This window comes from Trichoplusia ni, chromosome 12 (genome assembly GCF_003590095.1).
Source record: "Trichoplusia ni isolate ovarian cell line Hi5 chromosome 12, tn1, whole genome shotgun sequence".
Taxonomy (NCBI): Eukaryota; Metazoa; Arthropoda; class Insecta; order Lepidoptera; family Noctuidae; genus Trichoplusia; species Trichoplusia ni.
The window spans coordinates 4,574,381-4,587,844 of NC_039489.1; the positions used below are offsets into that span (position 1 = coordinate 4,574,381).

A 13,464-nucleotide genomic window follows, 5' to 3' on the forward strand; every position below is an offset into this window, starting at 1 on the left:
TTAACTTGAAGGAAAATTGTTCGACCGATTTGGAATAAATCTGCTATGGAGTACAGAGAATTTTAACCACGTGTAAACCCCGTGCCCCTCCAAGAAAAGCACGTGTAATATTCACACAGTAAAAATATACGAACCTTCTGAGTTTCCTCATACTTAAAATTACAAAGGACCGGGGAAACCACAAAAAACTCCGCACAGTAAAAGTACTTGAAAACATACAATACGATGAAATTAAATTACTTCGCGCTGCTAAAGAAAAGCCATATTTTGAAGAAAAAATATTGTCAAAGAGTATTTCAAATAAGGAACGTGAGAACTCTAACAAGCAATAAGGTTTTATTTTGAATGTTTATTTTGATGATATCGAAATTCATTCTAAAGGACTTGATAGAAAGGACCTGTATTGAAATTATTGGTAAGAAAGAATATTAAAGGAATTGCGATATTTTAAAAGCCGATTAAAAAGTGTTTTTTTTTATGTATGTTTGTGTTTTTCGGATAGATCTGTAAACAATTTGAATGCTTGGAATGGTCATTTTAGTAGATGAGTAAAATTTGCGATGGTGAAAAGAGGGTAATTGACAAAAACATTTACATAATAATTTCATATCTGAAGGCCGATTTTTTTTTAATTATATCATTTTGAATCAATTTTGACAGAAATTACACAATAATCGCTATCGATATGCTTTTCAAGATACTTAATACCCTTGCTTTGATGTTGCCACTTAGAGCATTCAATTCCTATGTAAGGGCGTTGTTATGGTTGCCTAGCAACGCCCTAAACCGAAGATTGAACTTAGACTTGATCTAGAGCTTAAAAGCTTAACATAACTTAGTGAATACTCTAGTTATACAGTAAATGTGTCTGTCTCTAGATGAGAACTTAAGTGATGAACAAGAATAGAAAGTAGCTTCACTTAAGAAAGATGTGTCATTTTATGCCGGTGTCATCAAACTATTTCTAATTTCGTGTAATAAAATTTAATCGTTAATGACAAAGAAGAACTCAAATGCATGAAAATGACAGGTTAGACTGGTGACAGAAGTGTGATCTATCGAAGCAAAATGTTATTTCATATGCGTTATTCATTGACGTGAACGAGCAGGACAGTATATATAGTTGTTAGTTAAACAACGGAGACTTTGTGGGACAAAGGGACTCCGAAAATGTTACGAATAATCGTACGTTTCATACGTTTAAGGGATAACTGTTTTTATTTTATTTTAAAAAACCACTCCCGCATTAAGTTATTTAATATTTGTGTCGCGGATGGTTTCACAAAAATTCGAGTCACAATACATGTACTAAAACACCTAGACTCAGGACAAGCATTCGTGGATCACACAAATTCTTGTCCTAAGCGGATATAGAACCCGCGACACGTCGCGCACAGTGGGCTTGGCGTGGTGACCTAAACCACCGAAACACAGACAAATATGCGCAAAACATATCTCAAGCGTATCCTTCTATCATTAAAGATACTATAAGTACATCTATGTCTAACGTCGTAGGCTTAATATCTTAGTTGGGACGCAACCACAAGCGTGGTGAACTGTCCCCAAACGACGTAGCTTTAATTAGTTCGTTCATCCTCATGTTACAGCCTGTTCACTTATTGTTCATATGTCGCTAAGTATTAATAAACACAGACTAATTTCCTACTTATTAGATACAGAAACAACAAGTCTTGTAATTAAGGTCCATAAATAATTGGATATTATAAGGACATCCTGTATATGTCCTTTTGTCCGGACAGTGACCTTCGGAGATGACGACCTTGAATGTTTGCGGAAAACTGACTTTGGGGGTAATTGGATGGAAACTTCTCCCATACTTATAATTATGTTTGTAAGTAAAATATTTTTGCGGTTTCTAAGAGTGTTTTGTAACTTCAGGCTTCGTTTTCGTCACTTAAGATAAGGAAATTATTAAGTTGTTCATTTTTGAAGATAAAACCTTTATTCTTCTTAACTATTTTAGTAATTTTGTTGTATCCGACTCGATTAGTTGCTTTTTTAGCTGTTTAATGTGGTCTTGCTAAAAAGTCTGTGGAAGAACAGATGTAGAAGGTTGCCTTCGTAATTCTGAATGCAGTCGAAAACTTGGTTTAGCAAGAGAAAAGCTGAGACAAAACAATAAAGTAAAGACTAGTTACGATTCTGCTGAGAAAATGTTCAGAACCTATGTTTGTTTCATGTCAATCTGTGTTTGTTCATGGACTTTCATTGCTGACAGTAAATTAATTCGTATACTATTACTTAAGACCTTTATTTAATAAAAATAATCCTTGAGTATATTATTACAATGTTTGTGAAAAACGCTTGGACTCGAAAATTAGATTACCTGAAGCGAGACTCGCATTAAAAAAGTTCTTTCGTAAGTGTAACTTAATATACATTTGAGCAGTATTTTCTGACATAGTCCGTACATACAGTACCATTGCAGTGAATTAATAAAATGACAGTACGGATGGCAGAGTGGAATCGGTTACGACGCCAAACTCACTGAGCGCGTCGTGTCGCCATCCCCGCGTAGGACAAACATTTGTGTGATCCGCGAATGTTTGTTCTGAGTCGAGTGTATTTTGTTCATGTAACTTGATTGTTGGTTAAGCCACCCGCGATATAAGGATAAAATTCTTTAGTTTGGGAGTCGTTTAGTGAAAAATGTATAGGTTTATTTTACTCACCTCAGAATGTTGTAAATGTATAGCTTGAAACCGCTGGTCAGAACTGTATGTTGTCAGTCCGACTGTCAGTAAGTGGTAGTCTTTTCTTCTTATCCAAGATACCTGGAACAATGTACAAGGAGTTTTATGAGTACAAGAATGGTCATCTTCATTATACAGTTTTTTTTTTATTATAATCTACTGGGTTTTTAAAGAAGGATTGATAATGGCTTAGCAAATTTAAGGTTTAATTTCTGTTGTCAGTTTAGTTCGGCTTCCTTACAGTAATGATTTATATGGTTAACACAAATAACACCTTTGACATACAATTAAAAGAAATCTGTATTCCTAATATTGGTACTTGTTATCACCATAACAGACATGGTGAACGAAGGTCAATCCTGTCAGTCAGCTTAAATAAGACGCTTCAAGACGTCTTTTGGACACAGTAATGGCTTTTTTTATTTATCTCTGAAAAAGATTACTTATTAAAATCTTTAATCCATTTAAACGATGTAAAAAATAATAACACAGGTGTTCCCTGCAATTTAGTCCTCGCTCCATATAATAATTATACAGCTAGAACGTGCAAAACAAAAGCACTTTATTCTCATAAAATATATGAATTGTTAAAAGTGATGTTTTGCTTGTAAGCGCTGCAGTTTCGCTTCAGTGTACCATCGCGAAATTAATAACATCAACACGTATATCCCTACTAAGACCCTGTACCATGAAACTCTAGTAACAGTACATTGGCCGTTGTGAAAGCGAGATAGCACTATAAACTGCGTGTAGCTGCATCTCGCTCTTATAACACCGCTAGTTCTGTTTTTAGAGTACCATAGTAACAGGGATACTGTTATAAGGTTTATGGAGTTTTATTTTGCTCGCCGTGTTTGTGTTTTATTACAGTTTTTGTTAAGTATTTGGCAAGACATTATGTAGTGCACAAAATACAATATTCAAAATCAATCCTGAAAAAAGCTGCATTATAGTCATTTTAAAAGGGCATGTTATTGAATTGATTCTTCAAGTGCGTGGGTAAGGCTTTGAGGCTACTTAAATTTAAGTATCATTGGATAGTAGTAGCCACGGATGGGTGAACTTACTTATAGTACTACTTTTTGATGACGCATCCAGGCTCAAGCTAAATGCACGTATATGTCACCGGGATTGTCCGAGAGGGTTACCGTGGCCCCGGTGCACAAAGGACAAAGGTAGGAACATAGATGGATTTTAGTCAGTAATAGTCTGTCGCTCGCTTCTGCTCAAAGTGAGAGGAGTCATTTGATGATTTTCGATCCGAAATAAGGCTAAGTAGAAATAAGGACTTTGGTGTCGGGTTATGTATAAACTATACTAATATATAAAGCTGAAGAGTTTGTTTGTTTGTTTGAACGCGCTAATCTCAGAAACTAATGGTCCAAATTGAAAAAATCTTTTTGTGTTCAATAGACCATTCACCGAGGAAGGCTTTAGGCTATAAACCATGCTGCGACTAATAGGAGCGAAGATACAAGGAAAATGTGAAAAAAACAGGGCAGGTATAAATCATAACTTATATCTTCTACCCACGGGACGAAGTCGCGGGCAACAGCTAGTCGCTAATAAACATAATAAGCTTTATTCGAAGGATTATTTGGCATATCTGATAGTTGTATTTTTCGATGAGAATGGTTTTGAAATGGCGAATGGTGCTGTGTAATATATCGATTCGTTTTTTCTCCACAGTTAAAACACTTGTAAGAAAAGTGGTAAAGGTCGGGCGATACAGGATGCTTTTGTTGTTTGTTTGATGTTTAAAAATAAATAAGAAAAGTAGACAAAAACATTACCTTGTAGCCAAATTAGAATAAATGAGTTTGTATGGCCTACTTTATATCAGAGACTAAATCAACTGTACCATAGCCCAAATCGCAAAAGATCTTAGAAGCAGAAATAACAAGATCGTCTCCAGAAAAACGTTCCATTCAAAATAAGGCGCTGATTTAGGAAATTCACTTATATTCTGAAACAAGATCACGTTTACTCGAAGCAACTTTAATCCTGGGTGTATGCCAATACGTTTTAGTAACACGACATACAATTTATCGCCGGCTAGAGCAAAACAGTCTTTAAGGTAACCTATAATATAGTTGATTTTCTAATCAATTAAATGGATTAAGAAGTAGAATTAAGGCAATAATAAAACCTTGTTAAACAAGACGGATAGTAATGGATGATAAGAGGTTAATCGTTTTTGCGGTGTCGTTATTTACGAAACTTAATGGAGAAAAGAAAAACAGACTGATGGTCTATACTCTATTGATCTAGGTACCTAAAAGGAGGTAAACAATCTTGGTGTGTGTTTTAGTCCAAAAACTCAATTTATAGGTAAATAGGTATTGCAAAACAAGTTAAATATATACCTACATTTGAGATATTTTCGTGAACATAAGGAAAAAACTTGAAAAACGGAGAAATTGTCGGTTCTCTATAAAACTGACTGGTTAAATTTTCATATTAATTTTCGGTTATACCATTTTTACTTTTCAAAGATTTCTTGGAAATTAAACTTTTTGATATACTTTGTCAGCGGCATACATAGTATTGTTGATATAGACCGTTAAGAGACCATTAGATGGCCAAGTCGAAGCCCCACATTGGAATCCCCGCACGCACCAATGTCTTTTCTTACTCATCTCATCACTTACTAAAATTGGTGGAAAACAAATTAGTGAACACACCAGAGGATTTTCCAAGGCTCCGACGGGCGGTTTAAACTATGACGCCAGAAAAAGCAACCATACAAAAAAAAGTCTTAAAAATCCTCCAGATTCACTTCTTTCTAATCACTATGGTTATTAGTAAAACCAACCTCATTTCACTTCAACTCCTCAAAATAGCCTTAACCTGAGAAATAATCAATTATATTTATTATAATACAGTAAATCATCATAGCATTACTCCTGTAGCACATTATTCGGAACAACTACAACTTTCTGCAAACAATATGTATTCGGAGCCCTCTAATATATATTTTCTTGTTCATTGGACCAGGACAAAGTAAAATGAGGTATTATCGATTTTTGGTTAAACATTATTTTCCAGGAATTCTTTCTTTTTTGTCTCCGCTGTGTTTTTGTTTATCTCTTTCCTTTGTCATTTTTATATGTAACTAGCTGAAGCCCGCGGTCCCGCCCGCTATTAATCGAAAATGATCCCAAGGGAACCAAAAATCGGGATGAAAACTATCCTTTGTGTTTACCTGGTTCTAAACTATCCATGTACTAACTTTCGTTTAAATCCGTTCTGTAAAAGTTTCGTTTTTGCGTGCAAGAGGAACAAATATCATTACATGCAAAATTTCGCGTTTATAATATTAGTAGGTCTTAAGTTATCAGAGCTAAAAACCGCGTGGTAGGTCTTCTATTTGATAGACAGACCAAATTACACCTAGGTCTTTCCTACATGGGTGTCTTCTGCTAATCTTTTCTGTTTCAGCTCAATACATTTTTACAAGGTATACCAATGCTCAAACCTCCCTTTTTTAGGTAGAAGCTTTTGCCTGTCATTGTGACATCTATAGGCTGATTAAAAAAAATGTGGTAGAGTCTGTCTGCCTATCTGATCTCCATTAAAAACACTCCAGCATCATGGATGTAGCTAATAAATTAATTCCTAACTGTGAATTTTAATTCCCTGCAATTCATCTGCTACGTATTTTGGATACTATACAGCTTTTAAACCGTCATCACCTTGTTAAAGTAAATTGAACCTTCAACTTTCAACTTTAGGGCATTATCTAACTTGACACTACAACGTGATCATACCCTTACAAATTATCCACATCATGTATAAAAAGTATTCCTAGTAATATCAAATAATCATTGGTTTAGTTTGAAACACAGTCTTCAGTAATTAACGTTCAGCCTCTCATGTAATCCATGCCTGTACTATGAGATCTCAGGAAAGACTGTTGCTGGTGCGGGAGCGAGATGGCGCTCTATACTGCGTATAGTTTTGTCTCGCTTCCACAACGATAACGGACTTCCATTTAGAATTTATAGTACATGCCCGCTTTAAACAGCTTTCTTCGTTAGTGTGAGGTTAATGAAGATTAATATGTTGAACGCAGTATAATCTATGTACGGCTTAATAAATGTAGGATTAAAATTATGTATTTCATGTTAAATTTCAGGGTTTCAGGATGCTTGAGATATTATGGAGAATTTGTTATTTTAAGACTAATGAGTGTAGAGTCTAATTAATCTTGCGAATACTTTAAAGCTGGTCAATTGCGGGTCAAACTTGAGGCGCTGAGGGTTCTGTTTAAAATGATTAATGAAATAAAATCCGTTTAAGAATTAGTTTCTTAATTTATTATTGTAGCGTTAACAGTGATATGTCATCTGAGTGCACGTCAACTATTTAGCTAGCATGGTATATGAGATATAGCCTGGTGACAGTCGGACGGATAGCGGAGCCTTAGAACTAGTTTTCCCTTTATTAAAAACGAATGAAAATCGCGAATTATAAAAATGAAATTTAGGGTTAAGCGTCGATGTGTATGGTTATAAGTTTGATGGGTAATCATCATCAAGGCATCAACATTTTCGCATTTTTTGGATTTGTGCGAAATCCTCATTGACGCTTATCTGACTTGCACTTCACATCATCATTGGCCTAGCCTTTTCCCAACTATGTTGGGGTCGGCTACCAGTCCAACCGGTTTCAGCTAAGTACCAGTGTTTTACAAGGAGCGACTGCCTATCTGACCTCCTTAACCCAGTTACCTGGGCAACACGATACCCCTTGGTTAGACTGGCTGTCAGACTTTTTCAAGCTTCTGACTACCTGTAACGACTGTCAAAGATGTAGGAATAACAGCCGGGACCCACAATTTAACGTGCCTTCTGAAACACGGAGGAACTCGTTATGACAAAGATGGTCACCCATCTACGGACCAACCGCGCCAAGCATAGCTTAACCTGTGATCGAATCACTTATGCGGTTATAGCTTAGCCATGAGATCCTCTTGCACTTCACATATTTCCGTATATTGCCTATCTAAACAAAATATTGACTCATTTAAGTCACTTCTGATATCCCTGTTACCTTATATCAACTCGAGAACGCTCTGAATTGATATTGTGCACGTAGGAGCTTCATAAATCATATAAGGAATTGAATTTGGTCTACACAAGGTAGGCAGTGTCTTAGGATAATAAATCCGTTTACTGTCGTGACGTCAGATGGTTACAGGAACATAGAGCACACACAGATGTGATATACTCAGTAGAACGTTCCATTCTGCATAATAAATACATCGTATTGTATAATTGTATCGCATACATACGTCATAGAGGTTTCATAAACTATAACAAAACCTTTATTTCTTTCTTTCTTTCTTTCAGCAGTATATCATGTATTAGCCATTGCTTGCCACTGCCACTAAAAACCTAGCAAAATTTCATTAAAATAATGTGATATTGCCACGTTACACTAAATCTATACTAATATATAAAGCTGAAGAGTTTGTTTGTTTTTTTGAACGCGCTAATCTCAGGAACAACTGGTTCGATTTGAAATTCTTTTTGTTGAATAGACCATTTATCAAGGAAGGCTATAGGCTATATAACATCGCGCTGCAACTAATGAGAGCGAAGATATAATGCAAAATGTGGAAAAGACGGGGAAAATTCTAACCACGTGGACGAAGTCGCGGGCAACCGCTAGTCATTAATAAAGGAATATTAGGAACAAAGCTGCAGTAGTGTTCTTATTTAACTCAAGATAAATTATTATTATTTATCTTGAAATGAACTACTTTTACGGATTTTATCGCGGATTAATTTTAGATTTTGTTTCCCGACGTTTCGACACATTCGCGTAAACGTAAACCTATGCAACCACTATATTATTTATCTTCTTTCTAGCCCAAAAAGATTTCGAAGCTTAAACAGTGAATCTAATAAGCATGGAACTGTTCCTACATCAGTTCATGCCATGCTCGTTTTGATTCTTATTCCAGGAAAAAAAATGCCGGCCATCTTGTAGATCTGACTTCAATTGTTCACAAAACTACCCGCACGAAAGAAAAAAAACAGGGGACGTAAATAACAAAAATGGAAAATTTCGTAAAACTTTATCGAAATAAAGCCGAAAAATATCCACATATCCCAAAAATAAGCTGTTTACTCCCCGATCCCCATACACGAATGCGGTAATGGACGCAACCCGTTGTCCAATAAAGTGACTTTTAAACCTGACATATCGCTTGCAGTTTCCAAAAAGACTCGGCAACTGGTGGCTGCAGTAATGATATTTTCATGATACTCTTTTGTTCACTGCGTTCATCTTTGTCAGCTGACCACAACAGATGTTAAACAGTTTTACTGGACAGGAATGTGTGAGATAAATTCTGGAAGAATTGTGGTTATTTTTAACATGTTGAACAAGATTTTGATAGAGTTTCGGTCAACGATCTTTTAAATTTTAGCTAAAGAATCCAAGAGAAAGAGTGAGAATTAGGATTGGAGACGGCTTCTTACCAAACTCCATTTGTCCCAGGCTGTTTGTTACCAGGCTGTATCTCACGAAACGTAATAGCTAGACGCTTAATTTTTTTTACAGAGGATTTATTTAGTTGCCGCTTTAACAATAACTATTGAGAATAAAGATCGAGGTTAAGCAACAGTTTTTTCTCTCAAATAATTTGTCACCTGTTTTGTTTTCCTTAGCCTCTATTTCTGGTACTTATAGTGCTTAGGTTTGGACTCGTACTTGACAGGTCCTTATTAGTTTAGATGCGTCCTGAAAAATGTGTTTTCAGAACCAACAGACAAGTGGCTTATAAAAACAACATCCCTAACGGAAATGTTTGTTTCCTCTTAAACCATAACGCTTTCTAAATTCGAATACAAAATATTTTTAGCTGCTAACATGTTGTACGTCATAAAATCTGCGAGTGGGTGTAAAAGTCCCTAAAACATAAAACTACTGCAGTAAATCGCTCGTAATTTATCACACTCAAGTATAAAAGTCAAAATAATATTTTTGAAAGTCAAGTTAGTCACTTAGTTCAAAACCATATAAATTGTAGATTTGTTTGATATAATATATTTTGATGAAAATAAGATTTTGTTTTATTTCAACAACCTTTTTGTATTTTTAAGCATTGCCTACATACTCAATATTTTAGTGTACTTAAAAAAAAACAATTTGCCGAAGATTCACTTTTGTTTTTAGAAAACTAGAGCTATCCTATTATAATAAATTCACGGGTTATTTACCCATATTTATCGGTGACCCGACTAGTTTCGGACCCAAACCGGAGTGCTTAATCATGACCTGTCGCCGCGGCGCGGTCCCGATTTGAACTCGACTGCAACTAGAAACTACTCGGACTATTCCTCTAAATACAACTGAGTAAAAAGTTATTAAATTAATAATTAAACTATATCTATTTTAGGGATAATAAGTCATCACTTTGTAGACAACCACTAAGTATGTCATCATATAGTGGTTAACAGATACCATTTTAATACGAATAATCAACTACCAAATAACAAATCCCAGTCAAACATGACATCAAAACCCCCTATGAAATTCATTTTCCAGTTCACTGCACAGATAAAACGATTAAAGACCAATAAATCACACACAAGACAGAAACAAATTTACTTCAAAATAAACTGCAATTCAAAGGAACGTAGTTCTAACTTGAAAGTACAGTCAAACACAAATGTTGTGAATAAGTCAGGTTTAAAAATATAACTGTCAAATGCAAGAACGATACTTATATATATAATGGACGTTTTAAGATGTCTATTTAGTTCTACATGTTAGTAGACAATGATAAAGACATCATGATAGCATCTTCTATGCTTAGATCTTGACCTAACTATGATGTAAAAAAAACCTGATAAGTCGGCCAGACAGATTTAAAAAATATATTGTAACCTATATAATTAAATAAAATACCAGTCGGTTTTTATTCACGCACAAGTTATGTAACTTAAATTTAAATTTAATTAAAATACGTTTATTTTCAGGTGTACACCCATATTTACACGAAATGACACTTACTCATAAAAAATAAAAATATATAAAACAAACACAACTTTTATTTGACTTAACCCTTTTACCGTACATTTCATCATCTTAAGAGATTTTAATCTTTATAACTTTTAAACGATGTGATAAAATGAAATTATTTAATACTTTTAAAAAACCTCTTTGACGAACTACTTAGGTTTTTTAGTATTTTATTAGTCAAATATCCCAATTATGTAGTGAAATATAATGAGAGTTTAACAATGGTTTTGGTAAAGTTTGAAAAAAAGGTATTTGTAAAGGTATATACACTTTGTCGTTTACTAGCAATACATTTTTATTTTATTATACGTACTTACTTATGTTTTTAAAATATATGTCAATTTTAAAGCACTTTTGTAGCCAACTGTACATAGAAAACGTTTCGTTTAAACAATGATTAATGTTCACATTGAGATTTATGTTACTAGGCGTCCAAGCAAACTGTATTTTTCTGAAAAGTATATCTATAAATTCATACAATTGGAATATACGTTTTATTTGATAATAAATGGATAAAAATGAAAATAAAAGCATTTAGTTTTGGGAGAAGATTTTTTAGATTTTTACTAATACTATTATTGTCAAACTTGAACAGTCCGCTTCTTTATTTCTTTGTTTGTCTGTTTGGTAATTTGAAAAACATTAAAAAACGTGTCTAATAATTTTTTATTAATCAATCATCATCACATACATTGTTCTGAACCCAAAGTAAGTTGCTAAAGCACTTGTGTTATGGAACCCGAGACAATGTAGAAATGTTAATTTTTACATTGACCCGACCGGGGATCGAACCCGGGACCTCAGAGCTAGCGACACCTTGAAACCGGTGCGGACGCCACTCGACTACGGAGGTCGTCAATTAAGAGTGTGATGAGTGAAGGGAGATCTATCTGACCATGACGGGCTAAAAAGTTTTTTTCGTATTATACCCAGACAGCAACTTTTTTAGAAGTTTATTGCCAGTTCAGTGACATCTTGGAACCGTACACCTAGAGTCATTACTGTAACATTTTTAAAGTACCTGAAAAAAGGCTTTTTTGAAAGATCAACTTTTATTTTGTTTTTTTGTTTAAATATCTTCAATTTATTCCTTTTATATTACTATAAATATAACTTAATATTAAAACAATATGTCACTATTGCGAAATTCAAAAACACAAATATGAAATTTCTACCAGTCGAAATATGCGCAAAACCTAACTACACCAAAACGTGATAATCTTCCATAATGCATTTGACGGTACCATACCACTATTAAGTTCATTAATACTCACAAACCCAACTGGCAACAATATGTCTCAACAGTAATGAAATATTATGCACTTGGTAAGTTGTTAAGTCCGAGATAAATAGATGTGACGTAACACAATAGTTAGTGCAGTAAGTGTAGTTATACAGTAAGTAGTAGTGTAATTAAAACTAATTAATTGGCGACCTAATTGGCACGGGCCTGGATATGCTTGGGTCAGCTGTACTGTGTAGTTTATATGTGTCCAATTTACGAAAATTAATTTTTGTTTTTGCTGGTTTGTTTTGGAGCACATTTTGGGAAAATTTGAAAAGTTTTTAGGTTTTCTTAGTGTTTCTTTTTTAAATATCCGACAGCAACGCATTTAATCCCCTACAATTTATAAATAACGCACATAATACACCTTTAATACATAACAAACTACATTGAAATTGCTCAATCCGTTTGAGCTATGATGCCACAGACAAATAAGTAATTAATTTTTTCACTCCCTTGTTTTTGCGTTGGGGGTTAACAGGTCCGTTAGGTTAAAAGATAAACAAGTTTGAAGACATTGCATTAGTCTATGTTAAGAGTATACGCCTCAAGACTTATTGAAAAGGAACGTCATTTTAAATGATTATTAGAGGCAATGGATTATGTCCAATCCATTGCCTCAAATAATAATTTCTTAGTCAGTAGAAGTCTGACGCACCCTTCCACTCAAAAAACAAGAAATCATTTGATGATGGCCCACCCGAAAAATATATCTGATATTCGTTCATGAAACGAAGTTCCACACCAGTACATATGAACTTGTTTTATTACCCCTAGTTTTAGTATATTTTTATTTTTTATTTGTATAAGTAAATTTTAATTTAATATAAATTCATGTAAGAAAAACCTTAGTACACCTATAATATAAATGCTGTGTGTACCTATAATAGGCATGCATACGGGACACTATGTTACTTAATTTCTAATTTGTTAAATATGTATGTTATGCTGTTGGTATACCTAATAAATAAATAAATAAATAAACTTGGATCCGAAGAAGATAATAATTACATGTTACAAGCGTGCTAACCCAAGTAACAAATGCTAAGCAAATGTAGACTCATTAAACCGTAACGGCTTACTTATTAGTATAAGCCAAGCTATAGCAACTTGAGCTGGAAAGGAGAACTTTTGCAGCTTATTTTGCAGCTCATTATTCTTATTTATGCTTCGTAAAACTTAAGTTTACAAAAAATTTGTTTATTAAGCTGCATAACGGTTATTTTTTAACGTTACAAGCTGAAGTTTTTTGCTTTAGACTGTATAGATTCAGAAAAAAAATCTGGTTAATTGTGGGTCGAACTCGCGTTCCCGAGTGTTCAGTACAAATAAGTTATTTAGATAAACAACGTTTGAAAAAAGATTTAATAACTATTATTCCCTTATCAAACGTCACTTAACCCCTTAATTAATGAATTGTAACAGCGG

General features: G+C 34.2%; 1 protein-coding gene across 1 annotated transcript in view; it reads right to left on the minus strand.

Annotated features, from left to right (window-relative positions):
• LOC113499296 overlaps positions 1–13,464 on the minus strand; it is a 108,222-nt gene that overhangs the window by 23,144 nt on the left and 71,614 nt on the right. Inside the window, exon 4 of the mRNA XM_026879718.1 lies at positions 2,694–2,795. Coding sequence (XP_026735519.1) covers positions 2,694–2,795 — 102 coding nt within the window. The remainder of the gene's footprint in view (positions 1–2,693; positions 2,796–13,464) is intronic.